The sequence below is a fragment of the Nanorana parkeri genome, unplaced genomic scaffold (assembly GCF_000935625.1).
Source record: "Nanorana parkeri isolate BGI_ZX_2015 unplaced genomic scaffold, ASM93562v1 scaffold332, whole genome shotgun sequence".
Taxonomy (NCBI): domain Eukaryota; kingdom Metazoa; phylum Chordata; class Amphibia; order Anura; family Dicroglossidae; genus Nanorana; species Nanorana parkeri.
In genome coordinates, this window is record NW_017306600.1 from 272566 (window position 1) to 300376 (window position 27811).

The 27811-nt window shown below is 39.5% G+C and overlaps 1 protein-coding gene across 1 annotated transcript in view; it reads right to left on the reverse strand.

Moving 5' to 3' along the window:
• Nucleotides 1-27811, reverse strand: part of DOCK2 (dedicator of cytokinesis 2) — a 173616-nt gene that overhangs the window by 50275 nt on the left and 95530 nt on the right. Inside the window, exons 36-42 of the mRNA XM_018558336.1 lie at nucleotides 26477-26517; nucleotides 24807-24897; nucleotides 21861-21980; nucleotides 15236-15325; nucleotides 5563-5667; nucleotides 4743-4884; nucleotides 1478-1559 (exon numbers count right to left, since the gene is read on the reverse strand). Coding sequence (XP_018413838.1) covers nucleotides 1478-1559; nucleotides 4743-4884; nucleotides 5563-5667; nucleotides 15236-15325; nucleotides 21861-21980; nucleotides 24807-24897; nucleotides 26477-26517 — 671 coding nt within the window. The remainder of the gene's footprint in view (nucleotides 1-1477; nucleotides 1560-4742; nucleotides 4885-5562; nucleotides 5668-15235; nucleotides 15326-21860; nucleotides 21981-24806; nucleotides 24898-26476; nucleotides 26518-27811) is intronic.

The window sequence follows — 27811 nt, forward strand, 5'->3', positions numbered from 1 at the left end:
ATCCAGTCTTTTTTTTAATGCAACATTTTTTTATTAATCAAATTTTAAAAATGCATAAACAAAAAAAAAGAGAAGACATTCTATACATAACACAATATAATTACAGTTACACCAAAAACTAATTTCAAAACCTGCACAGGGACAACCTTAAATACAATTAAATTACACAATTTACTCTAATTCATAAAAATCAACTAAATTAAACATATTTAAACATTGATTGCATTCCAAATATTCACACCTATTAATACTGCATATATCATACCATCCATAAATAATAGTCCAAACCTCATTACCCAAACCCATTCAGCTATGTTCTTAATGGAAACTAGATGCTTTATATTCGATCCACTTTCCCCATATCCTAGAATACTTCTCCATGGCATCTTGATGTGGAAATTTACTTTTCTCAAAAGAAGTTAATCTACCCAACTATTTTATACATTGGTAGGTGGTATATGAGAAATCCAAGTACAATTATTTGTTGGGCCACAAAAAGTGACCCCAGATATAGCAGCTACTGTAACCAATTCCAAAAGTGGTTTACTTAGTTTATATGAAATCCAGGCCAGGTCATTTTTAACACCCACTTGCTATATATTGCACACATATTTTCAGTAATAATCCTAAAATTAGATTATTAGTAATAATATAAATAATAATAATAATACTAGTAACCAAAAATAAATGCAGACAGTGAAATGGTGGTGTCTCCTAACTTTAGTGGTCAGAGAAGAAGTTAACTTCATCATTGGTGGTCAGTGAAAAATTGACCCCTTTCCCCCCGTATAGGTTATCAGTGTAGTGGGAGATCAATTTGCCACTGCTTACTGCTCAAGGAGCCCCTAGCAGCCCCTGGAGGAACCCCTGGTTGAGTTAAGTTGAGATGCGGCAAAAAGAATAATACTGCATTGCTAGCCGATGAAAAATGGTTCTTACCTACGTGTAGGGACAGGGACAGGGAAGATCTATTTTTCACCAGAGCCACTGAGGGTATATAAAGGCTTAAATAGCAGTACAATTCTCTGTATGCAACCCATGTGATTGTCAGTGCACAGCAGATAGACAGGCGAAGCCATAACCAACAGCAACACGATATACATGCAAACAGGAACAGTCAATACAGAAAAACTGAATTAGAAGCTGAAGCCAATACAGATCAGATCAGCATATATGAGACGGAAAGACCTATCCCAAATGCAGGAAAAGAAAGAGCCTACAGTGCCAGAGTTTGTAGCCAGAGTTTGTAGCCAGAGTTTGTAACCAATTTACAAAAAAGTGGTGAATATATTCTGGTGTACAACAGTGCATTGGAATGAAAAAAGAAATGGAAAAACAAGTGTGTGACCCATGAAGGCCTGTTGCATTTCTCATATTTAGTTGAGGTTGTCTAGTGTGTACAAGTCCTATTAAAAATGTCATAAAATAATCAATGTGTCTAATGGTTAATGAAGACAAGCTAGTGATTGAAACCTACTTTATTATCTGGTCAGGTACTGGTTTGTTTTTAAACTGGGGTTGCTCCTCAAGCACAGGTTGCACCGTGAAACACTGAATGTCTGGAATACCAATATGTTAAGGTGCACAGACAAATAAAACATGTAACATCAGTAGCCATATCAAACAATATAGTTGGCAAACAGAGAGAGATAAATGTCTATATCAGCAATAAATATATGACCTTGCATTATGGCACTGTGTTCTAACACTTTAAGTACATTTACTGCATTAGAGATTTTACAAATACTCAACCTTAATGTACCAAATATGTCCTCCTAAAATGTGAGCTTTTCCTTTCACATAAATAAAAAGAACTTTCCAGAAATTGCTTTACTTATCTGGAAGCTGTATTTTCTTATTATTTGTTCATTTAGGGATATCTAAGATATTTATTAGACATTTAGGGATGGATACAATGTAAAAAGTGATGCTTTACCTTTTTCATATTAAAAATATTTATTCTTGGTGCATAATTTTATAAATATGCCCTTTTTGCCTACCCTTTAGTATTGTCAGTGAAGCATAGATATGTTACCTGTTGCTTGTTGATCTGATTTGCTGGCAGGATTTTTAGTGTGGTGATGCTCCTGATGGTGTTGACTTTTGGATAGGAGTCATATTGCAGTGGGCCAGTTTTATCTTGTAATTTTTAACTTAAAGCCCATTTCCACCTTTGCAGAGGCATTTTTAAGAAACATATGCCAGCAAGATACACCAAATGTACATAAGGCAGGCATATGCAGCTGATGTATATAAGAGCAGAAACTTACATTTTTGTTAGCTTTCCTCTGTATATCCACATGGAAATTTCTGCCTCTGTGCTGTGCAAGAAATGTGTGTATATCTTCCCCCTCCAGACAGTGTATTGTGTGTAAAGGCAGAGCTGGTGTTTACTGATCATGTTACAATGGGTGACAGGGAGGGGGCAGCTGATTACAGTCTGACATCCTGGTGCCACACTGATTTTCCTGGGAAGAAAATTAAATTTTTAGGCATCAGGCCTAATAAAACCTTCATCAAAAAATGAAGAAAGCCTGCAATGTGAGTCATGAAAATGTGCACATGTATACATCATCACTGCACCTCTTCATTACCACAATAAATGGTAATCACTTACAAAGTTGGAACTTGACTTTAAGCAGTTGTGGATTATTTCTGATAAAATCTTAATTGTGTGGTAGCAGGGTTATTGTCTAATGGGGTTCACATTTTATGGTTTTCATATCAAGAAAAGGTTATTGGAGGCTTGTAAGGGGAGAAGGGAGGATTATAATATTATGAAATCGTATGTCCCTCTTTAAGGTGTAGCTGGAGTTCTGCTACATAACTGGAGAGAATTATCCTCCAATCAGGAGATAGGGCTCTGGTTACATATTCAGGTTGAACAAGAAAAACCTAAAACAGAACCCTATGCCCACAGTTACCCACTTGCTATGCAGAGGAGGAGTTATACATACATTGGCAGGTATTGAAAGATCTTTTTTCTGGGGCTGGCAACACCTGCTATGTAACGAAAGAGAGATGTTTCACTCCTGGGTGATTACTGAAGCTGAGTGAAGGTGAGTAATAGATTTACTGTACCTCTGCACGTTCCAGCGAGGGGAGCCCGGCGCTACCCACTTCAGCAGCGTCACACCGCTCCTCCCTCCTTGCACCGGCTGTCAAGTTAAAATGGCGGGGTTTTGAATTGCTCGGCATCCTTGTGTTGTTGTGGACACTGAGCAAACAACCACCTCGACATTCCATTCTGTATGACCTCAGAGGTCCCTAGCATACAAGGAAGCAAAGCTGGGTTAACCTCCTGCTGTTGGACACCTTTGAGGGCTTACTCAGAACGTCTGTGAACCAACACATGCCGCTTAGCACTTTTAGGACTCCTGTTCCCTTCTACCAACCACAACAGCAGGTACTATACAAATATCTGATTTGAGTGCTATTCTGTGGATAGTTCCAACTACTGACCCCATGTGCCAATTACAAATATTATGCAATATCTGCTTGCACTATATTGTGGATTGTTCAATCTCTGATTCCATTTGCTATATACAGTTGCAAAAACAATAGACTATCTGATTGTGGATTGTTTTGAACTGCTCATCCCATCTGCCATTTATTCTGTGGACTGTTAGAGCTACTCATTCCATACGCATCAAGTATTATACATTACGGGATTGAATCACATATAGTGGATTGGGTGGTTACTGCTGTGGAGTTTCGCTAATAAATCAACCAAACCAAGAGTGGCCGCTACCAACTCGCGGGCCGGTACTTTGAGACCACTGCTCTATAGCTATCAACACTTCAGAAACGTTCCAAATAATTTAACTCCATTGTGAATATAAAACAAATTCTAACTTTTTTAAAATATTGGAGTCCTTGTTTTTTTTTTATCTCAGTCTGCTTTACCTACATATTGACATTATATAGGTCTTTCAATCCTTGCTATGTGCTTATATATAGTCTGACTACTATTTATATGTTTGTACAAGAAATATCCCGGATGTCTTGGTTTTTCTGTTTCTCTTCATACTTACTTATGCATGATGTTTTGGTCTCATGGAGACCATGTTCTGCATTTTCTTTTGATTAAACAAAATTAATAAAAATTATTGAAAGTAATATGAAAAATATTGCGTATTGTGGTTTTCACGCAAATTGTCTTGACTTTTTTGAATAAAAATGTATAGTTGTATAGGATACACAGAAGGAGGTAACAGAGGTGGCCTTCTGAGATTTATGGTTACTGAAGTAGTTTGTTCATTGGTGATTCCTAGTTGTTAGTAGTCTCACATTACCTTTTTCTGAGCTGAACTTCTATCAAAGGCATCCTTTAGAGGGTCTTCAGAAATAAGAGGGGTACCCAAACCCAGAGGCTGCACATGGCCTGCTTTATATAAAGAGTGTATTTAATGTTTAAAGAAACTGCAATGTGTCCTGTGATACCTGCTAGTAACCTTAACCTAAACTTCCCCTGTACTTGACACCCAGAGTCATTAGAATTAGAGTAGAATTTACTGGAGACTGTCCAAAGGTGGAAAGAAAACATTTTTGGTGCTACTATGGAATTGCCTTCACTTTGCAGTTTTTTTGTAATATCATGTTACAGACTGATTTTTCATTGGACTTGTAACTACACAGCTATCCAGACAACAAGTCATGACAATAATCAAGTAAGAGTGCAACTACCAGTGTACATGACATATATAGTACCAATATACCATATCTTTGAATATTAAGGATACATTGTCCTGGGGAGTTTTTTATATCATCTCCTGGGCATGAGGTTGTATTCAGTTTTTCTGAAAATGGAAACTGGCACATCAGCTGTGCCAAAAAATCTTCTCTCCGCTCATATTCTTTTCCTCGATAAATAAAAACTTTATTCTAGAAAATTAACAGCATTTTATTGTGAAGACAGTATTATTAAATTAACAAGTACACCAAAGGTTAAAAATAAAAAAAATAGAAAGGAAAAGCAAAACCAAACAAAACTGTGTAAGTAACTATATTTGTATAGTAAAAGTGGCCATTGTTCAAAATTTTAGAAAGACTGACTACATACTTGTGTCCATGTGTCAAATCAGCTAATAAAAAAGGCCATACTTTACACTTATTAATGAAACTACCATTTTGTGTAGGCTTGGAAAAACAATGAGCTAACCATACCCTAGGCTTTTACAGGTAAATAACATTCAAATATGTTAAATACACATATAATCTTATGGGAAGATTTTTGCTGAAAAAAATGCTTTAGCGGCAGAGTCTCTTTAATCACGGACAGAAGTAAGTGGTAACAAAAGTGCAGAATTTATCAAATGTATGGCAAACCAGCACATAAATGATAAATTAAGCACATAAATGAAGTGTGTTTTGGGGGATGATAACACAACATTAAAACCACTTCAGAGAGTGACTACTGTATATGATCCTAAAATATCATCCACATTGCTCAATAAAACATTAGAGAATAAACCTGTAATTCCAATCTCTTGGGCTATTGGGTTAGTTCATTTTACAACTCTACTGGCACTCACAAAATTAATGTCAATATGAAACCTTTACCCGAAGGAATGTTGGGAACCCTTGGCCATAATATCCAACTGCAAAGTAATCAGGCTTTGGACGGAGAATTTTCATTATGTTTTCATAAAATTTTGCTTGCTGTGTCTGCCAGCAGGAAAGAAAAAAAAAACAGCAAAATAAGTTGATATACTTTATGGCCATAGCAAGATTTAACGTAGTTATCAAAGACAATTACTGTACATCTAAACTGGGAAAACAGAAACAGACACAATGAAACGCCATTGACTCAAGAACAATATAAACATGCTTTTTCATTTTGTGAACTATATGCACAATAAAGTTACAAAAATAATTGCATTTAGATTTGAAAAGAGTTTAGATATGCTGAAATTTGTTTTTCAAAATGTTCAAAGCATTGTCTGGAAGTCTGTACAGGTGGCAAACTTAAAGAGGAACTTTACCCATATCTTTGAAGTGACAGCAAATACACCTTATGGTCAATAATGACAATCTACGAACAGCTACTTATAGATAATTGACGGCTTTTTAGAAAAACAAGGTATGTAAAATACCTTGTTTTTCTTTTCCTGCTCATTCTTCTTGCTGTGGCCATATTAACTAAGGGCAGATCAATATATCTTCCTTTACCTCCTGAAACTCTGGCACACATGACTAGAACATGTGACCATGTAAATCATCTCAGGGGTGGAAAATGCCTTTCCACGAGATCTGGTGATATTACAGATGAGATTTCCCAGCAATGCACTGCTAATGTAGCCTACCCAGTATGCAACACTTGGTCACATTACATCACTAATGCCAAAAAGGACCAGGCAGTGGAAAAACAATAACCATACAGTAAGTAAAAGAAAAATATGTTTCTTTAACTAATGAATGTAAGATAATTTCATATCAGCGTGCAGAGCTGCATTATGATGTGCTTATTGTTGGTTATGTGTTTAGATGAAGCAGTGAGATCTTGAGGAATATTGAATTAAGTTTTACTTGCTTAGAAGAACGTTACACGTATGCATACCGCATTATGAGAACAGAGTGAGAAAAACAAAATTTGCTGTGTATCATAGATAAGCATGCTCATAGCGGCTAGCATTGCACTACAGTTCCATCTAAATCTCAAAAGACATATTAAAGTACATTAGTATATGTTGTATTTTCAACATTCCTTTTCAACAGTATATGCGCTGCTATAGGACATTCAGTTTCTTCAAAGAAAACTGTGGTGATCTTTGGCAATGGCTTGGTGAGTGCATCCGCAGTCATTTCTTCTGATGAGCAATATTGGATTTCAATAATGACTTGCTCTTGAGTGTCCATAAGCAGATGATACTTCACATTGATGTGCTTGGTTCTAGGGTTGACCCTTTCCGATTGTGTCAGCTTTATACATCCCTGGTTATCCTCAAAGATCGGGATGGGGTTTGACATGTCTATGCCCATGTCCATTAAAAGCTGGCAAATCCATATTGCTTCTTGACATGTGTGTGCTGCTGCTATGTATTCAGCTTCAGTTGAGGAAAGTAGCTTGCTTTCGGCTAGATCAAATTAAGGTTCCTTCCTATTGGAAGATGTAACCACTTGTGGATTTGTGGTTTTTGCATTCTTCAGCCCAATCTGCATCCTCATATCCAACTAGTTTTGTATTTGACGCTGCTGGCAGTTGTAGCTTCATCCAAATTGTTCCTTCTAAGTATTGTATGGTACCCTCTTTACTATATTCCAGTCATGCTGACAGGGTGCTGCGACTTTTCTAGCGAGTATGCCCACTGCTGCCACTATGTCTGGTCTTGTAACAGTGGCAATGTATCGTAGCTTTCCGATTGCTCTGCGATACATGTCATTGTTGTTTAGCAAGATTTCTTATTCATTGCTATTTTGGTAGCCTGCTTCTATAGGTGTTTTTACTTCCTTTGAACTTTGCTTGTGGAATTGTTCAAAAATTTCAGCAATTCTTCTAACTTTGGTTGAGAAGAAGATAGCTTCCATCTTATTTTCTTTTTGCATACCCAGATCGTGGCTGATGTTGCCTAGCTCTTTTATTTCAAAGTTTTGTTTTAGTTTGTGAACTATTTGACGATAGTCCCCTTCTTTTTCAAAACAGGTTATAATGTCATCAACATAAATTAGGATGTATATCCATCTGTCTTCTTGATTCCTGGAATAAAGGCAGGGATCTGCCTCGCTTCTTGTGAATCCCTCTTTCTTGAGTATATCATTCACTTTCTTATTCCACATTCTTGCAGATTGCTTGAGTACGTATGCTTTTATGGAGTTTACACACAAGGTTGTGTCCTTGCTCAAACCCTGGCGATTGCTCCATGTAGAGTTCTGCCTTAATGTCTCCATATAGGAAAGTGGTTTTGACGTCTAGGTGTTTCACTTGCATGCCCTTCCCAGCGGCAATGCTAAGGAGTGTTCTGATGGTGGAGTGTTTTATAACGGGAGTGAATGTTTCATCGTAGTCTTCTCCAAATTTCTGTGAGTATCTCTTGACAACTAATCTGGCCTTGCATCTGTGGATATCTCCTACTTCATCGAGCTTCACCTTAAAAGTCCATTTGCTTCCTATAGTTCAGTGATTGGGGGGAAGCTCAGTGAGTGTCCACGTTTTATTTTCTTGAAGTGATTGTATTTATTCTTCTGCTGCCATTCTTTGCTGCTGGCTTTGCGTTTTGGTGATTTTTCTATGTTTTCCCATAATGTTGGTTCGAGTATGCTATGTGTTATATGACAGCTTGCAGGGTGGTATTCCCTTTGTTGCTCGAGTGGATCTTCCAATTTCAGGTTGTTCTGCAGAATTTAACATGGAGCTTAAGTTATTCATTGTGAGTTCCACCTCTTGTTCTGACTCCTGTACAATTTCACTTTGCTCAGCTTCCTTTGCTGAGTTACTGGGCGAATTCACTTCACAACTTCCCAGGATCATTGTTTCTGGTGATGAGTTCTCATCGAAATAAATGCTTTGAGTTATTGTCACTTTGTCCATCTTTGGGTGAAGGATTCTATATCCCTTACTTTGTTCACTATAGCCCACCAGAATACCTTCAATGGCTGTGTTCTCCAATTTGGATCACTTCTCGTTTGGAAAATAAGCGAAGCTTTACATCCAAACATTCTAATGTGCCCTAGGCTAGGCTTTGATCCATGCCACATTACAAATGTGGTACTTTTAATAATAGTTTGTTCTGTAGGTATGTTGCAGCCATGACTACTTCTCCCCTGTACTTCTTAGGTAGGTTGGCATCTGACAACATGCTACCCCATTTTGTTCAGGAGTATATGGTGTGGTGTTCTGGTGTACTATACTCTGTTTCTTCAGATATGATTCCACTTCCTTACTGACGTATTCCACATCCATTGTCGGTGCATATAATTCCTGGTTTCTGTTGGAATTTGTTGCTGGACATGGCTAAAAACTCTTGACGTTTTTCAGATTTTTTTTATTCTTGTGCTTAATCAGATAACTTGTTCTGTATTTAGAATAATCATCATGAAAGTCAGTAGATATCTGTTCCCCCCCTGATGTAGGAGTTTACATTGGCCCGCACAAGTTGCTGTGTATGAGCTCCATGGGGTGGGTGGGCTTTCTTTTGGTGGCCTGTGGAAGTGGGGTATGTGTGGCCTTTTCTTCCATACAGCATTTGCATGTCATGAACATTTGGCAGGGCAGTACGGTTATATCTTCTGATAATCCTCTCTTTATAATATCCTATGGCGTATTCTAGTGTTAGTTCCTGCTCAGGTCTGCTTTCTAGAGCGTTAATAAGAGCAATGTAGGACTCTGGAAGGCTGCATAGCAGTAATGTTACCATATGGTTATCTTTCATTTCCTCTCCAATTGCACATAGCTGTTCTATGATTTCCAGCATGGCATTCACATGTTCACATATTTCCTGGCCTTTTTTTAGCCTCATCTTATACAGCTTTTGTAGCAGATATGGTTTACTGTTTAGGTTTGAACACTTAAGCAGTTTTTGCAATGCAGTCCACATACATTTAACTGTATTCTCTTTTCCTATGTGGATAAGCTGGTCATCTTCCACTAGCAGACTTATAATTGCTTTAGCTTGCCTGTTCTTTTTGTCCCATTCCTCTGCAGGTCCATCAGTGGGTCTGTCTTGCGGGTGCATGCCACAAGTCATCTTTGCTTAGCAGTCTTTCAAGCTTGAGCTTCAATAGCTGGTAGTTGGTATCGAGCTTTGCGACTGCAAACTTCATATCTGAACTGCTTGCCATTTTTCAGTAGCTTGAATGCGGCTCTTGTTGACTTGCAGTGTTCTGTTTAATGCCCGGGCCCATAACCTGTTGGTTATGTGTTTAGATGAAGCACTAAGATCTTGAGGAGTGCTTTATTAAGTTTTACTTGCTTAGAAGAACATTATACTTATGCATACAACATTGTGAAGAGAACAGAGCAAGAAACAAAAAACTTCCTTTGTACCATAGAAAAACATGCACATAGAGACTAGTATTGCACTACAGTCCCATCTACAGCTCAAAGGATATATTACAGTACATTTGTATAAGCTGGTGTATTTCCAAACATTTTTAGTGAAAGGAGGTAAAGGTCCGCTTAAATAAATGTAACATTAGCAAATAATCCGCAGGTCAAAGTTTTTCTTTGAATTCAGTCACAGAAGTGCATGCTTATGTGATCTCCAGAAATTATGCATATTCTTTTAACACCATATTTATCTCTTTACCGACAGTTGAGAGCAATAAGGAAATAAGGTGAACATTTCAATCCCAGTCAAACTGTCAGGAAAAAGTAATATCCTGAGGATGTCATTTATGGACAGCTTTCCATTCCACAGGTCAAAGCTTGACTTTTTTCACTAAAAATCAATAAATCAAGTAGCTACATTTGATTTGTGTATCACTGGTTGCTACTTTTTTCTCCTGATTCTTCGTGCAAATTTATTCTCACAAGCAAATGTACAATTTAAGTGATGATGGTGGGGCACTTTAGGTCCGTTAAAATTATTTACTGCCATAGCTGCTTGTTTTCATTTTTTGGACACATGTTAAAATGTACAGTCTGGGCCTGAAGATTACTTAAAACCTCTAAGAATCACCCAATTTTTTTGTTAAAATATAAAAGATGAGGTTGCACCAAATAAATAGATACTAAACATGTCAAGCTTTAAAATTGTGTGCCCTTGTGAAATAGTAAAACACTACAGTACCCAAACTTGTCAGTTAGTAATGCTTTAAAAGCTTTTACTGGTCATCAGTTTGGGAAAAACAGTGAATGATAAAATTGTGTGTTTCAGTACCCAACATGTGTGGCACAATCATTGGTTTCTTACATATGTGCATGTAGACAGAGGCAGGGGGAAAAAATGACATGCATTTTGTTTAAAGGAGAACTACGAGGTGAGTGATTTATCGATCCGACGTGTAACAGTTTCATTGTCACACATCGGCTCAATAGATCGGGGAAGTGAGCGAACACATACCTTCGCTCGCTCACTTCTCGATCATCTACCTGCAGAGAGCCGTGACTGTCATTCTCCCCTCCCCGCTCCGATCCTCCAGCACTGACTGGCGGAACGGACGGGGAAGGGGAGGGTACAGCTGGCTCTGACTCTAGATAGGCAGAGCTAGCTGTCACTCATGCAGCTGGGTGGATCTCAACAGTAATGTCGGGATCCGTCCCGGCTGCGGCGGTCTCAGTATACCGTGAGCTGTAGCTCGTGATATACTGAGCTTTGGGTCACAGGAAAATGCTAGAATATGTCCTCCCGTGACCCTTAGGAGAACTATGGGGAAAAACACTTACCCCATAGTTCTCCTTTAAGTTCTATTATTGAACTTTATTTTTTTTACACTCTTCTTAAACTTAACGTTATTGCTATCACATAGGGGGCTCATAAACACAGCTACATTAGTGGTAACAGGTGTCTGTTTATACAGACTTTAAGGATCTAATAGACCCTTAATGTCCCCTCTGTACTCCAATGAAGCTGATCAAGCAGATTGTGCTTAATCAGCTTCTCCAGAAGTGATGAAAAGCTTGCTGCTTCTGGGTTCATTCAGCATAGGGACGATTAGCAAATTAATTTTCACCCACCGGATCACTTCCAGTGTAAAGCTGACTGTCAGCTTTACACATGAAAGCAAATTTCCGAGCTACTATAGCAGCTAAGAGTCTGCTTATAGGGCCCAGTTGCTGCTGCTCCCTGGGTTTGATAAGCATTTAACCCTTGTGGAATTGCGGAACTACTGCAAGGGGTCTTTATTCCCCAGGAGTGACAGAACCATTAGGCTTTAAAATTACACATATTTATACAATATATTTTGTGCTGTGACAAAAGAAACAAGTAAGCATAGGAACATTAAGAAAAAGAAAAGTATTTAGAGGCTTAGAGCTGAGAAAACAGTGCTCAGAATAATTAGTAGGCTGCCATTACTGAGCTAATTCTGAAACTGCTAGCATTCTGATCCAATGGCTTCAAGTCTCTGGCCTTGAGCTGCATGGCGCAAAGTCAACTCTTGATCTGCACACCTGTTTTGGATTTATTTTGGGTTAATTTATCCTTTTTTTTATTTATTTGAACGATAGCTGAATGAATTGAAAATCTCCCTGAAAGTGATTGGAACATCTAGTGGTGATTCGATATATGACTCTTTGTTCTATACTGGTTTGATATTATGAACTTATGTCTAACAGCACAATGAGGACATCCACTGTTTACACCAAGGGTAGCAAACCTCTGGCCCTCCAGCTGTGGTGGAACTATAAATCCCATGAGGCATTGCAAGATTCTCACAGCCACAGATATGACTCCCGAAGAGAGATGCATCATGGGATTTGTAGTTTCACCACAGCTGGAGGGCTGGAGGTTTGCTACCCCTGGTTTACGCCATTGTGTCAGGATCCAGAGCACCCCCAGGTGGCGCTGGAGCCAGGTCCTGTAGTTCCTGTGCTCGCCTGCGGGTGTCTCCAGCAGCCAGGAACTGTCAGGAACCTGCAGCTCCAGTACTCACCTGCGGGTGTGCCCCAGCTGTGACTGATCATCCCATCACCTGGTGCTTCCTGGGAGGGTATTTAGGCTCTCCCTGCAGTCAGGAAGCTGGCTCAGTATTGCGTCGCCTGCACCTGACTAACTCCCCTGGCTTTTGCCCTGCTACCTGAACCCTGCTACCTGAACCCTGCTACCTGACTGCAATCCTGTCACCGACCCGGCTTGATACCACCGACCACTCTCCTTGAATCCTGTTCGTGTACCGCGCTGCCCTCCTGTCACCGACCCGGCTTGATACCACCGACCCCTCTCCTTGAATCCTGTTCCTGTACCGCGCCGCCCTCCTGTTAACGACCTGGCTTGTACCTGACCACTCTTGTATCCTGAGGCCTGCCGTATATCTGCAGGCCTGTTACCCCTCCTTGTTGCTATTCCCCCTGGCTGTAGGTGGGTGTTTGTCCCAACGGTGGGTTTGTTACTTCACTGCTAAACCTGTGGGGGTTGAGAGGGTTTGCAGTTTTGTTGATGTGTAAAAAATAAACTGTGTGCATAGAACCATATCCTGTGTGGGCATATTAATTTGGTCATCCTGCGTGGGTACCTAAATGTGGTGTGAGGACGCCTGTGCATGGTACCCTGACACATTGTGAGTACGCATTTTTTATTTAATAAATTGCATTTTTATTGGACGTTACGCACTATATCCTTGTCCTTTTTCTCTTTCCTCCTGGATTTATGCTGGTACCTGTGATCTGAGGAGACCTTATCGCCAATCTGTGCATGGGCTTCCCTCCCCCAAGGAAAAAAGTGCATTTGACCTATCTCTGTGGGTGTACCTCCCCAGGTGAGCATTCACTTGTTATCACTCACTGGGTGGAGGTGAAGGTATGCCTGCATTGTGTGATTATCCTTACCTGAGAGTTACATGCATATTGGCTGCGAATCATCTGAGGAATTTTCTTGCACAATCACCATTGTTTCCTTTTGTTTTTTCCTGGGACTCTTTTTGTGTATTGCTTTTTTTGTGTGTAGATATATTTTTTTATGCCTCCATTTGTTTGAAGGCTCATATATGCGATTCATTTATAAATGTTTCAATGTATTAGATGTGTATGATTATTAGATCCAGACAATATTGTTTTTCACATTTTCCAGATATTTAATTATATTCTTAGTGATTGGTAGCTCTTATTTTCACATTACACTTACTGGCGCTGATCACCTTATTGTTTATTTTTTATTAGTGCAGTGCACTTTTTACATATATTCTTTTAAATTAAATCAAAACGTAATCACTAAAAGCTCATATTACCTTTTAAAGAGGAACTGAACTCTGGAGACTGTGCACAAATAGATGCAAGCAGAGGGCAAAAGACTATTCACCAGTATTGCCTGTGGTCTCCATGCAGCTAGTATTTTCCCCATTACTGCACTGTGTCTCTGTGTGAAGGCAGCCACTTGGGTAGAGGCAGGGTTTTGTTTCTTACTGTTAGAGCCTTCAGCAAAGAGAACAGTGAGCAACACAGTAGTGACATACCAAATATCACTCCAGATCTCCTGAGACTAGTAGCCAGAGGGAGCAATGCCTTAGGTCTCACACTGCAGATATATACACTGAGTAGCTCACAGTTTATTATGACCACCTGACATTTGTAGGCAAATTAGCTATAATTTTGCGCTGAAGTTGCTAGAGGGCCAGACCATTATAAATAGGGAAGCAGGTTGTTTACCACGACAGTAGAAGTGATTTTTTTACTGAAGATATGGGTAAAAAAACGCGATTTAACAGCCTTTGAACGTGGGATGGCGCAAGCCATGGAGCGAGTATCAGCAAAACAGCAGAATTCGTTAAATGTTCAAGAGGGGCTCATTGTTAAAGTGTTTAAAGACTGGACTGTCAGCCAAAAATCTGGGTCTGAACGTGCGAATTGTGGCCGTCAGCGACTAGTCAATGTTAGGGCAGAATGGAGAGTGGCAAGACTGGTACAAGACAACAGAAGGGCAACAGTGCAGTGTCAGATTCCTCGCATCACCTTTCAACATCTCGTGGAGTCACGAGGCGGACCAATGAAGTCATCTCGTGGAGTCATCTCGTGGCCCAACGAAGTACTGATAGGGTGGTCATAATAATCTGGCCACTCAGTGTACTTTGAGGCTGTAGGAAGAATTTAAGACGAAAGGTTCTTTTTTTTTGTTTTTAAATTATTTCAATCTGCAGCTTTCATGAAAAGGTTACCTGGCGATCCGGGCAATAAAGGTCTTTATTTAGGTACTTTCTGTTATAAGGTGACACCATTCTCCCAGCTGTGCTCTTGCCTTGTCACCCTGTCACATGTACTTCTGTTGGAGGTTACAAGTGGTCATGCTGACATAAATTGCACAGGCATTGACCACCATTGTCACTATCGGGAAACTGTTTCAGAACAATGACATGCAGCCAACGCTGGTACAAGTGGATGAAAATGAAGGAAATACTAACAGTATTTTATTGAAAAAGCTATTGTTTATAATACTCAGTGATTAAGCAAACTAAATGTCATTCTGTTAGGGTTTAGATCTATTTTAAAGTGTCCCCAGCGGACAGTATACATTTTATATTAAAGCCAGTGGGAAAAATCCAATGTGTTAATTAAATTAAAATTACAAAGCATTCAATAATATAAATCAACATATTTATATGCACAATCATTGATAAATGCTGTCTAAAAGTAAAACAAATATCTTACCAAGCACTGGCTGAGAAGTTCATAATCAAATATTTCCATTTCATACTGTTCTGCCAATTGTTTGCATAGAGATATTGCTTCCTCCCACATCTGAAATGTAATTATATAATAAAATATTGAATTAACCTCCTATTAATAATGGGAACAATTAAATGGTTGTCACTAGAGATGGACGAGTCTGCCCAGGTTCGATTTCTGGGGGGTAGTTGATTCCTGTTGAAATCCACAAAACCTGAACTTAGCAGCCACCACTATTAAAGTCCATGGGGGGGGGGGGGGGGGGGGCAAGTCTTGATTGTAAATTCTGCCCATTGTGAAGGCAAACAGGCCAGCTATGGTCAAAAAGGGCATGGGGAGCAGGACATGCCAATTTAACAAAGCAAAAATAGTTAAAAAAAAAAAACACACATCATACAGTGGGAAGTGGGTCATTTTAAACCAACTTTGAGGGTGACATGAAAATAAAAGCCATCCTTAAAATACATGCTTGGGAAATGTCTTTAAAGTACATCTAAAGCCAAAACTTTTTTAATTTTAAATAGTGTAAGGGAAGGTTAAAAACACTATTAGTTTTTGTTTTGCCCTTTGTGTCTCATTAGGGATATTTTGCTGCCTGTCCTGTAGACTCAACAGGAAGTAAGAGGACATCTTTCCAATGTGAGGGAAATACCTTTTTAGGCAGTTGTCACGGAAACAAGCATCCCCACTGCAAGATTGCCCCGCTATATCTGTTTGTTCAGGTGGCAACTCACAATTTTAGACTTACCCTCACTTTTTCCCAGTCACATTTGCAATCAGGACAATTAAAGAGAGTGGATCTCCTAACCGTGACACAGGCAGCAATAAAAACCTGACGGTAACATTCTATCCAAAAAGGCAAGTTTTGCCTTTTTACATACTTTAAGCTGTGGTGTCACATAACAGTATGTTTTTAATGGACAGCATCAGTGACACTGTATTCTGGCCTCATAGTGTATATTTTGCACGTGTAATTGATTTTTTTGAACTTTTTAATTTAGCTTGGATTAAATACAGCAGCAGCACCCTGATTCTATTAATTTCAACTTGAGAAAAAAGGCCATTTTAGGTAATTTTGCTTCAACACCTGCTTTTTGTTATCAAGCAGTAATAGACCTGACTTGACCATTAGAAGTAGCAGGCATAGCAGATCTAAAAGCTGCATTGTGGTAGGCATTTAATCAAATCTCATAACAAAGTGCACAAAACACTACAAAACAATAACTCCACATTCACTCAACCCCTTCTATGCCCATATCTCCAATTATTCCCCAAAAAGTCAAAATATAGACTTCAGGTATGTGTTTGGTGAAAACTGCCCTGCATAAGGACAGTACTTAAACACTTGAATAGGCAGCAAATAAAAAGAGACAAGGTGGGTTTTATCTTGTGACTAGTGTGTATTATCTGAGAGACAATAGCCAGAAATATTGTTCAGATTCTGGGAAGCTGCAATATAAGAGGGAGAGACAGGGCAGGTTTTATCCTAAAATAAACATTAGGGTGTATTATTTGAGATACAATAGCCACACATATTAAACTTTGACAGTACAGAGCAGCTCCAGATGGCAGTGGGCATCAGCTGCCATCTGGAGCTACAAAAAAAAGAACCATTTATAGAAAAGAGGGCAAGTGGGTAACAATCCTCAAATAATAATTTACTTAATATATAATGTATATCAGAGCTCAAAATTTCAGCTGGGGGATTAGGGCTTTCACTCTCTCTGTCTCATGCTGATGCTGCCCCGCTGACAGACACACGATATAATTTCATGAGATAATTTAAGAGGGTGTGGTTAGGGGCGGAGTTAGGGCCAGGACAGGGTAGGGGTTAGGTGGGGCAACTGTTGGCGAGTAACTCTTAAGGACTGGCTAGTAGTTCAGAACCTGAAATTTTGAGCCCTGCTGTATATTATTCTCCTCCTTATTTTTCTTTTTTCGGTCCTGGGTATAACTCAGGTATTTGCTGCTTTTTCCCACCCAAAAAAATTACACTATAACCACCCTGGCTGGAGAACGATTGCTCTAGACTGTGAATTCCGGTGCTTTCACGATTTGTGTGAGACAGCGAGCTGCGGCCCTGTGTGAACGAACGGATGCTGCGGATTACATTTTCAGCAAGACTCCAGAGACTGCTGATTTCATCCTGGGAGGACTGTGAGCCTGACATCCGAGGTTGACACCTGCTGTGCACTGAATCTGAGATGTTGTGTTCATCCAGGCTAGTCGGCTGGAGGAGACGGGGACGTCTGTTTCCTCACTGACCAACTCAGAGTCATCGCTTCAATGTCAGGATGGGTAAGAGGCAACTGGTCACCCTACTACTGTATTCAAGTCACTTTTGCCATCAGAGTTTGGGCCCCACCGACTGCTATCCTTGTTCAATACCACTGACCAGTAGGTTAAAGACCTGGGTTTGTTTGGACTAAGACTGTATAATTACTTCCACTATTCACCAGGAGATTTAATACAGTCAATTCAGTATAATGTGGGAAGTCAGATAGGCAGTAGTATCAGCACCTTACATAGTTACATAGTATTTGAGGTGAATAAAGACATAAGTCCATCAAGTCCAACCTGTTGTGTGTGTGTGTGTGTGTGTGTGTGTGTGTGTGTGTGTGTGTGTATAGGTCAATGAATGTTCTCATTCTTAAGAGTACCTGTACCCTTGTACATTTCGGTCTCTCAGGAAGTCGTCCAAAAGCCTCTTGAATGATTCCAGATTAATCGCGGAAATTACCGCTTGAGGCAGTGAGTTCCAGACCCTAACCGCGCGAACTGAGAAGAACCCCCTTGTGTTCAAATTTTTTTTCTACCAGTTTTAGGTGGTGTCCTCTAGTCTTTGTTACGGAATTAATCTCAAAGAGTTTGTTGCTAATATTGCTATGACTATGGAACATTTTGTACATGAAAATCATGTCCCCCCTTAATCTCCTTACTTCCAACGTAAACATGTTTAAATTTAGTAGCCGTGTCTCATAGCTCTGGTCCTCCATCCCCTTTATGAGTTTGGTCGCCCTCCGCTGGACTTTCTCCAGTTCAAGGACATCCTTTCTGTGGACCGGTGCCCAAAACTGCACCGCATACTCCAGGTGGGGCCGAACCATTGATGTGTAAAGTGGCATAATTATAGACCTATCCCTGCAAAATATTCCCTTCTTGATGCAGGACAAGATTCTACTAGCTTTGCTTACAGCAACCTGGCACTGTAATTTATTATTCAGTTTGTGGTCTACAATGACCCCCAAATCTTTCTCCATTTCCGACTTCCCTAGCGGCATACCCATAATTGTATAACCCATTTGCCTATTATTCCTCCCAAAGTGCATAACTTTGCATTTATCGACATTAAACCTCATCTGCCACATAGTTGCCCACTCCCCTATTTTATCCAGGTCCTCCTGCAATGTTACACTATCTTGGTCTGTTTCTATTACCCTCCCAATTTTGGTATCGTCGGCAAACACTGAGATATCGCTGTGTACTCCGTCCCCGATGTCGTTAATAAACAGGTTGAAAAGCATGGGTCCCAGCACAGAACCCTGAGGCACACCGCTAATGACACTAGCCCAGTCTGAAAGGGGGCAATTTATTGTTACTCCCTGTACCCGTTCCTTTAGCCAGTTCTCTATCCATGTACACACCCTTCCATCTATGCCCGTAGCTCTCAGCTTGTATAGTAAGCGTTTATGAGGTACCGTATCAAAAGCCTCAGCGAAATCCAGATATACCACATCCACAGACCTCCCTCCATCCAGATCTCTACTTACCCCCTTGTAAAAAGTCAGTAGGTTAGTCTGACAGGAACGGTCCTTCCTAAACCCACGCTGGTAGTCATTTATTTTGTCATTTTCCCGCACGAATTCTACTAAATGGTCCTTAATCATTCCCTCTAACAGTTTACAAACTAACGATGTAAGACTAACTGGTCGGTAATTCCCAGGTTGGCATCTTGCTCCCTTTTTAAATATTGGAACTACCGTAGCCCTCCGCCAGTCACTCGGAACTCTACCAGTCATTAGAGAGTCCTTAAAAATGAGGAATAATGGTCTAGTTATGACCTCGCTTAGTTCCTTAAGTATCTTGGGGTGTAGATTGTCCCAACGCATTTATTTGCACCTGTCTTAACATTACTGTGTTTTCTATTTTGTGTCAGTTTCCATTTAAAATTGCTTGTACCTTTTATAAAGTTAAAATGTTAGTGCTTAGTAAAACTTTTCAAAGCCTCACAAGGTGTGCTGTGGATCCATTGTCGAGACTTATCACAGAGGAAACACAGGGAGACCCATTGCTTTATTACTGTATGCTGCTTCGTAAGGGGTGCGCTACACTTGGGGTTTCTTGTCTGGGATTACCCTGTTATCCCTGTGATGACCTCATCAATAAACAGAGCCAACATCATGAATCAAGAGACAGCAGCAGAGACCAATGTAGCAGAATAGAGCTTAGTATGGTGATGGATATCCCCACTGACACATGGACTGAGGAACAAGTTCATCAGGCCATAGCAGGGGCTGATAGTAGACATGAGAGTAAATCCAGAAACTTCTCACACTTATGTATTGCTGGAATGGAAAAAGAATATTCCTGCCTGTTTTGAGGGTACTAATGAGTAACTGACCGGGGAAACAGAGACTCAGCTAAATCAGCCAAATAGAGAAATGGACAACACAGAGAGTTCAAACCAAGCTGCTCCAGTCCAAAGTGCTTATCCATCTGGCTCAGTGGTGAGCATAGTTCATTACAGCAATAGGAGACACTTGTGTTAAAGTGACGGAAGAGTGATCCTCCTTAAGGTGCCCATACACCTTACAATTATCTGCAGATTTTCTGTGGTCAGATGGAAAAAGTGCAACATATTAGCCCAGGTGGAGATTACTCCATCCACACAGTTAAGTGTAGATGGAGGAATCTGTTGCACCTTTTCCATCTGATCACAGAAAATCTGCAGATAATTGTAAGGTGTATGGCCAGCTTTATACTAGGTTTGCTTACTGCAGATTGAGATTCTTCTCAGGCAATCTACAAGTGCCAGTTAATGAGGAGAGTTTTGAAGAATGCATTCTCTTCAATCTAGTGAAAGTTTTTGAATGATTTCAGAGCTGAATGTTGACAAGGGGAAACAATCTACAACCCACATACATTCCAATGAAGAGAATCAAGACACTGTGGCTCAGTTAACCGATAAAAATACACAATTAAATTACTATTACAATTTAATCACAATTAGTAAAATCAGTATCAGCGTACCAAAAAAATACTTTTCCGACTAAATCTAAAACATAAAACTGTATGGAGGTAATAAATAACAAATATTTGTACATTTTAAATTGCGCATTTTTGCGAAACGGTAAAAAAATTAATTAACGTAAAACAAAAATAAGCAACTTATGTTAAAAATTGTTTGTGCACTGTTAGTGTGTGTGTTGTGATAAAATGAAGCAGGCGTACATTTAATCACAGCACAGCATATCACAATGCATGGCAATGCGTCACAACACTTTGCCATGCGCTGCCACACAGTTAAATTAATGTTATTTTGAAAATAAAAAAAAATCAAGCACTGCAACGTGTTCTAACAACGCACTGCAGTGCATGTGGATGGTGTACACCACAATATGGTGCAAGTGTATAATATGTGTGTGTGTTTGTGGAAAGGGGGGTGTATTATTTATTTAAATGTGAAAAAAAAAGTTGCAGCCAGCATCAACTAGGAAATATGCCCTGTGAAAAAAAAAAACACACCCTTATCTATTTTGCTTATTTTTATATGCAGAAAATGTTAAAATTAAAATAGGAAAAAAAAAACTGTTTATATAGTAATGGTAAAGAAATAAAAGAAAATCAGCAGAAAACAAGATCTAAGGGGAGAATGGAGGAAAGTATTAATTATGGTTTATTAGAGTTAATAAGGGGTTAATTAGGGACAGATTTTTTGGAAATAAAGTTATAATTTGACAGTCAGGAATTGCCAGTAATAGTGGAAGCAGAGTAGGGAATGATGAGCAGGGTGTAGGAGAAGGTTTTTAGAGTAAATCTTCTATGCCTAAGGTTCAAAACTGGTTAAACTATGTAAAAAGTAAATTAGTCATAGAGTTATAACTTGGCTTTTAGGATTCTACGAAAAAATTGGTGAACACATTGAGAGGGGAATTTATCAAAAACTTGAGCAGACACAATCTGGAGCAGTTGCCAATGGCAACCAATCAGCTTCTCTCCTCAGTTTGTTCAGTTAAGATTTGAAAATGAAAGAGAGAAGCTGATTGGCCACCATGCACAGCTACCCCAGATTTTGTCTGCTCCAGTTTTGATAAATTTCCTTCACAGTATCTTGAGTTTTTATTTTATAATGTTCACTCACTATAAAGTAATTTCTTATCTTGCCATTAAGCTATTCAGCTGTAGCAGAAATGAATAAAGCTGCTGCAAGTAAGTGCAGGTAATCATAGGTGCCAACACTAACTAACAGCATTTTTAATGCACTAAATAAATGGATTTCGCTTTTATAGTAACTTTTAACACAACACAGAGATTTTACAATAAACATATTATTAATATAACTAAAATATTACATATTTTTCATCACAGCTATCAGAAAAAATCTCACCTTTCCTTTGTCAAAGTATCCAATGATCACGTCATATAAGTTCTCCTTTAGGTGCCGATGGGTTTGTGAACTTTGGAACTCTGTCTGCATGACCTGAGGTGAACACTGTTCATCTGACCACTTAAAGAAATAATATGTTCATGTTACAACAGTATTGAACAAGGTAGTGTCCATTGTTTTTCCTTATACTTTCATATAAGTTGCTGGCTTAGCTTTCTAAAGCATTTACTGATAGTTGCTACAAGACTCCCTAAAGATGTCTGCAGCTTTACTCAGCTAGAGACCTCTATAAAAAATTTTAGACCCAGACTATTTTTTACTAGCAAACCTGTGCATAATTTGTAAACAAATATTGTGAGAAAAAATAGAAGTAGACATTAAACTTTGTTTAAAGGTCTCAATACGTTTTGGTAGAATCACCTTTAGGGCTTGTTCACGCGATTTTCCGGTCCAAATCTGGTGCAGATCTGCAGACGCAGTGCTATGCATGCAGTTTTTTTGGGAGTGGGGCTGTCAGTATGTTAGATGCAGTGCAGTGCATTTTCGTTGCGTTTTTGACGCGTTCGTGCATTTCCGGACCGTATCCGGAACAGACAAAATGGACTGTGCACATGAGAACTGTAGCCCATAAAACACATAGGGATACATTGGGATGCGTTTTGAGTGCAGGAACGCATGGTTCTGGTCCGGACACAATACGGTCGTCGTGTGAACAAGCCCTTAAAGTGTATGGCAAAATAGGAAGAAAAAAAAAGCGAAAATACATGTTGATCTACCAGAAATTAGCTCCTAGTCCTGGAATCACAACACACAACATTTTTGTTGACTAAATGGTGTCAGCTTTGATAAACTACTGAATCATGTACATAACCATAATTTTTAGTCCAAAGATAGGAACTGGGAAGGTTAATCAGGCCATTTGAGATAAATACCTGAAGTGTGCATAGGCCACAAGGCAGCTCAAACTTTCTGGTTAGATCAACAGATATTTTATTGCACATATTAAACTGATATAACATGATGCTTTCATAATTACATAGTAAGGTGGAAAAAAGACACAAGTTCAACTAATGGAGAAAAAAAAGGAATAAATAGAAAACCTCTATAATGCCTCCATATGCCCATATAAGACACAGAAGAAGGCAAAAAAAACCCCTTAAAAAGCATGGTTCAGTTTGCTCCAACAAGGAAAAAAAATCCTGATCCCCTAAGGCAATCAGATATTACCGGTATCAACAATCTCTGGTGTTATTACTTACAAAATGTTAACATCCAGTTATATTCTGCGCATTTAAGAATGCATCCAAATTTTTTTTTTTAAACAATTAACTCCGCTCCATAGACTTAGTTCCTGAATTAGCCTACAGCTGTTTCTGTGCGCAGTAGTTGCGCGCAGTAGCTGCGCGCAGTAGCTGCGCGCAGTAGTTCCGCGCAATAGTTAAACCTCCCTCGCTTAGACGCAAAGAGTGCTTAGAGTGTCTTTCAATGGTGTGCTTAGACCACAAGGGAGCAAATAAGAGAAATTTATTCTTCAGGTTTCTATACACTTTAAGGCCTTCTCTAGTAGACAAAAATATCAGCTTTGACATGTTCAACTGTCATTCTGCATTTCATATTATCACTGTACAAGGGGACACCAGACCAGGACCATATAAACAGTGCTCATAGCTGCGACTGGGCCCCTACTACAGAGGAAGGTTGAGAGGATGACAGCACATACTCTGCTCTAGGGTTGCCACCTGTCCAGGATTCACCCGGACTGTCCGGGTTTTGAATGCTGTGTCCGGGTTCCATGGCAGCAGAAACCTGGACACAAGATGTCAGGCAGACAGGCAACCAAGATTAAAATAGGGGCTACTGCCCCCCCACTGAAAATTGTCTTAACTGTGTTATTTACATATGAATGGGCGGCGCTATTTAAAAATGAATAAACCACCACTCATTCTCCCAAAAAAATATCCGTGTTTCGCTAGAGTGTTCGGGTTTCCCTTGAAGAAAAGGTGGCAACCCTACTCTGCTCAGCTGTATATAGTAATAGTAAGGAGCAGCGGATTAGAGAGGAAAGGGGAACAATCAATTAATTTTGAAAAAGGATAATAGGGTTACCAAGGTAGTGTACAGTAAGAAAGAACGGAGATACAGTAAAGGGTTGGACAACCAAGAGGGTCCAGGCCTGAAATTTACACTAATGAGCTTCCATGTGAGGCTATGATTAGTGGTAAGTGACTTGGGCATAGCCAGTGGTGGTAAACAGGGTTTATAAGGTACAGGAGGTGGAGATTAACATCACCTTTTACAAAAAACACAAAAACCATTATAACTGGAAACAAAACTATAACAATGCTTACCTTCTTAACCACACAGTGCAACACGTTGTCCTCAAGAAAGCATGTGCTCTTTTTTAGCCCAGTTCCAACCAAAGTTTAATTTTTTAGTATAGAGGAGTAGGGAACCATAAAAAGTTCTACTATATTTTCTATTGCATTTTGTGACCTAATGACCCCTTATGTTATGTCACTGAAACATGGCAAGAAAAAAATGAAAGAATGGGGTTCTTAAGGACAAGAGGACACCGACAAAAATAAAAACTTTACACAGGTTTAAGCCTTTCCCAAATCTACTAAATACTGTTTTTGCTGCTGTCTCCATAATCAATGGGTGTGTGCCCTGTGGCACCCTGTGACAAGGATAAGAAGGTTTGTAAAAATCACCAGTAGGCACATAGACAGCAATAAAGACCTAATAGTGGTTTAAACCCACTCTGCCAAAAACTGAAAACAAATTAGGTTAGAATTGGGCTTTAACCAACACTAATTTATCTAATTTCAGCAAGAATACAAGAATTTGCAATTCCGTTTGGGTGTCACCTAAATCTTTGCTTGTGGTTACAAAGGATATCTGTGACATATTACATTTAGGCATAACTATACTGCTTGATAACGTTACCTTTAGAAGCCTAGTATGGAGCAAGAGGGTGTAAGCTGCCTCTGTGTAATTCTCGCAGTCCAAGTGGTGGTCTCGAAGCTTGTACAAATATCTGCGCAAAAAGATACACATTGAAGAAGGTTTAAAAACAGCACTTGTTTTGGTGTTATTGTAAAGCAGCTATTTCAAACAGACTTTTTCACCACTTGACTAAATTCCAAGCCAGCAGACGGTAGGCTTCAAATGTTCTTCTTGAACTACATAATACATAAAGTCCTTTGATACTTAAAGTCTTACGATACTTCACTGTTTAGTAAGTACTTGCCTTATCTATTGTTTAAAGGAGAACTATGGGGTTAAGGCTTTTCCCCATAGTTTTCCTTAGGGTAACGGGAGGACACAAACTAGCGTCCTCTCGTCACCCGAGGCTCAGTGTACCGCGAGTTGTAGCTCGCGGTATACTGAGACGCCGCAGCTGAAGCGGATCCCGACAATTGTGCCGGGATCCGCCCAGCTGCGTGACTGACAGCTGGCTCTGCCTATCTAGAGGCAGAGCCAGTTGTACCCACCCCCTCCCCTGTCCGTTCCGCCAGTCAGAATCCAGCCAGAGAGCCGTGACAGGATCGAGAGGTAAGCGAATGCCGGTATGTGTTCGCTCACCTCCCGATCTACTGAGGCTAGAACTATGAGGTGAGTGAAAAGCACTCACCTCATAGTTCTCCTTTAAGCAAATCCTCTTTTTAAGAAAGGAGCTTGTAATTATTTTTACTACCATGGAAATTGTAGGAATCATACTCTCACTACAGGGAATGTTCTAAAGGTTCCCATTCACAAGCCCTTAGTTGAGAAAAAATAAGCCGCATTTGGGCCAGCCTTAAATTTCTAAACTTTAAGATATTCACTGAATAACCAGTATGGGAAATGAAGCCTTCACTGATGCATGCATTTAGTTTAACCACTTCTATTGTCCCCATACTATATAGGAATTTGACACCTGTACATAAAGGATTCTTGTTATTTACTTGATGATATATTTTCAAATTCCTTAAATTATGGTTTATTACAATTGTCAAGGTACAGTACCAATTAACATTAGATTTACAACACGGCATATTAACAATTCAACAAATATAGCAACCTTTAGCGTGGATGGACAGATTATTCCATCCACGATAACAGAGTGAATTAACAAATCTCAATTGTATTCTCACAGGGGCACTGGCTGATTCGCAACAAACACTGATTTGCCAATCATTTTCTATCATGTCCCTTCAATAAAAGTAGATCTAATGATCAACTTTTGTCAAGGTGATAGGGCCACCTACAGATTGAATTTTGTCCTGCTGAATCGGCTGAAATTTGCTATCTCTATAGCCCCACACATTAAATCAGTGGCCTGAGGAAGGTGCTAAAGGAGTAAAGAGCACATCACACTGTGTGACTGGGACTTGTGAGGGTGATGCTTTTACTTTAATAAGTTGGTCAGAGGTAACAGTCAACATACCAAAGACCATGTCATCTAAATGATTAGCCAGAATTTTTAGGCCGTTCACATAATATTTCCAGGTATGATTAATAAAGATTGATGAGAACAGGTCAGCACTGTTAAAGTAATTAAAATGTATTAACTTGGAATTTATAGCCACAGCCACAAGTGCTGAAACCTCAAAAATGTAGCTAAGCATGCTTACCTAATGTACATTGCTTCACGGTTAATGTCCTTATAGAAGTTCTGAAAGAAAAAAAAATTGCAATGACATTAGATATTTTTACATTTTATACCGTTCTATACAGGTAGGCAGATGAGCAGTTATTTTGATCTTTTGGTGTCTTTCCCCTAGGGCTCTATTCATGTAATATTCATTTGTCTAAAGTTTGTGGTTGACCTAGTTTTCACTATTGACAGTAGACAACCTTACATACACTTCTGACATTTTATCAAGCTTATGAAACATTATCCAATCAGCTATATTGTACATTTAAAAAAAAAAAAGTGGTTGTATGTGAAACGTAGCTGAATACATTTTATACAATTGGTGATCTGTCACCACCAATGCGTTAAAAGGACTGGGAAGGAGTCTCAGAAAGAGAGGTAAGCCCTATGTTTGAGTGTTTGAGCAACCAAACACATTTTCCAGTATGAGTGAGCATGTGAGGGTTCTAAATACCTTCAACAAGTCCTATAATAATTTACAGACTATATATAATAATAGTCATCACATTGCAACATATTAACCCCTTTTTGACAGCATCACACACATATGCAGCATCACGTAAGTGGGATTTCCTCAATAGCTCTGCACATAAGCAGCATGTTTTTGTGCTGGCAGCTTGCTCTACAGTATTCTCCCCACCTGGAGACCGAGCTGTCACAGCTCCAGGTCTCATACTAATGATCTCTGATCATGTGGTCTCTGTGATAACCAATCACAGTGATCACCAGCAAGATACATGTCCCCTATGCCTTTCTCCTATGTGAAAAAGAAGAGAAAATAGTCTGTACAAAAAGAATAATTAAAGATTGAATAGCTAGATGTCAGTGTTAATGTCAATGTGTTTTAGGTAAGATTAAAAAAAATATATTTACAGGGTTATTCACAAATGGGTGAAGAGTCTGGAGAAGGCAGGAGAAGTGAACAATCTAGGACAACACAGCTGAACTAGAAAGTGAGCTGAATTGGAGAATTTTTCCAAATCAGCTATGTTGTCCTAGATTGTTCAGTTCTCCTGTCTTACACCGTACCAGCCTGAAGTGAATAGCCGAACAGCGCTCAGGTCACTTCGCTTCGGGTCAGTTAGTCACTCGGCTGCCTACGACAGCTTAGTGAATAGACCCCTAAACGTCTGACATTTGCTGACACATATATCCCATCTTCTGAGTGTGCAGTGTATGAGTTTAGTGGAAAGGCAACAACAATTAGACTTCAGATGACCTCTGACTCCCTAGCACTCCAGTCGTAAATCGGCTGAAATCAGCTGTACATCGGGTGGCTTCGGGTCGGCCGAACATGCTCAGCATGTTCGGC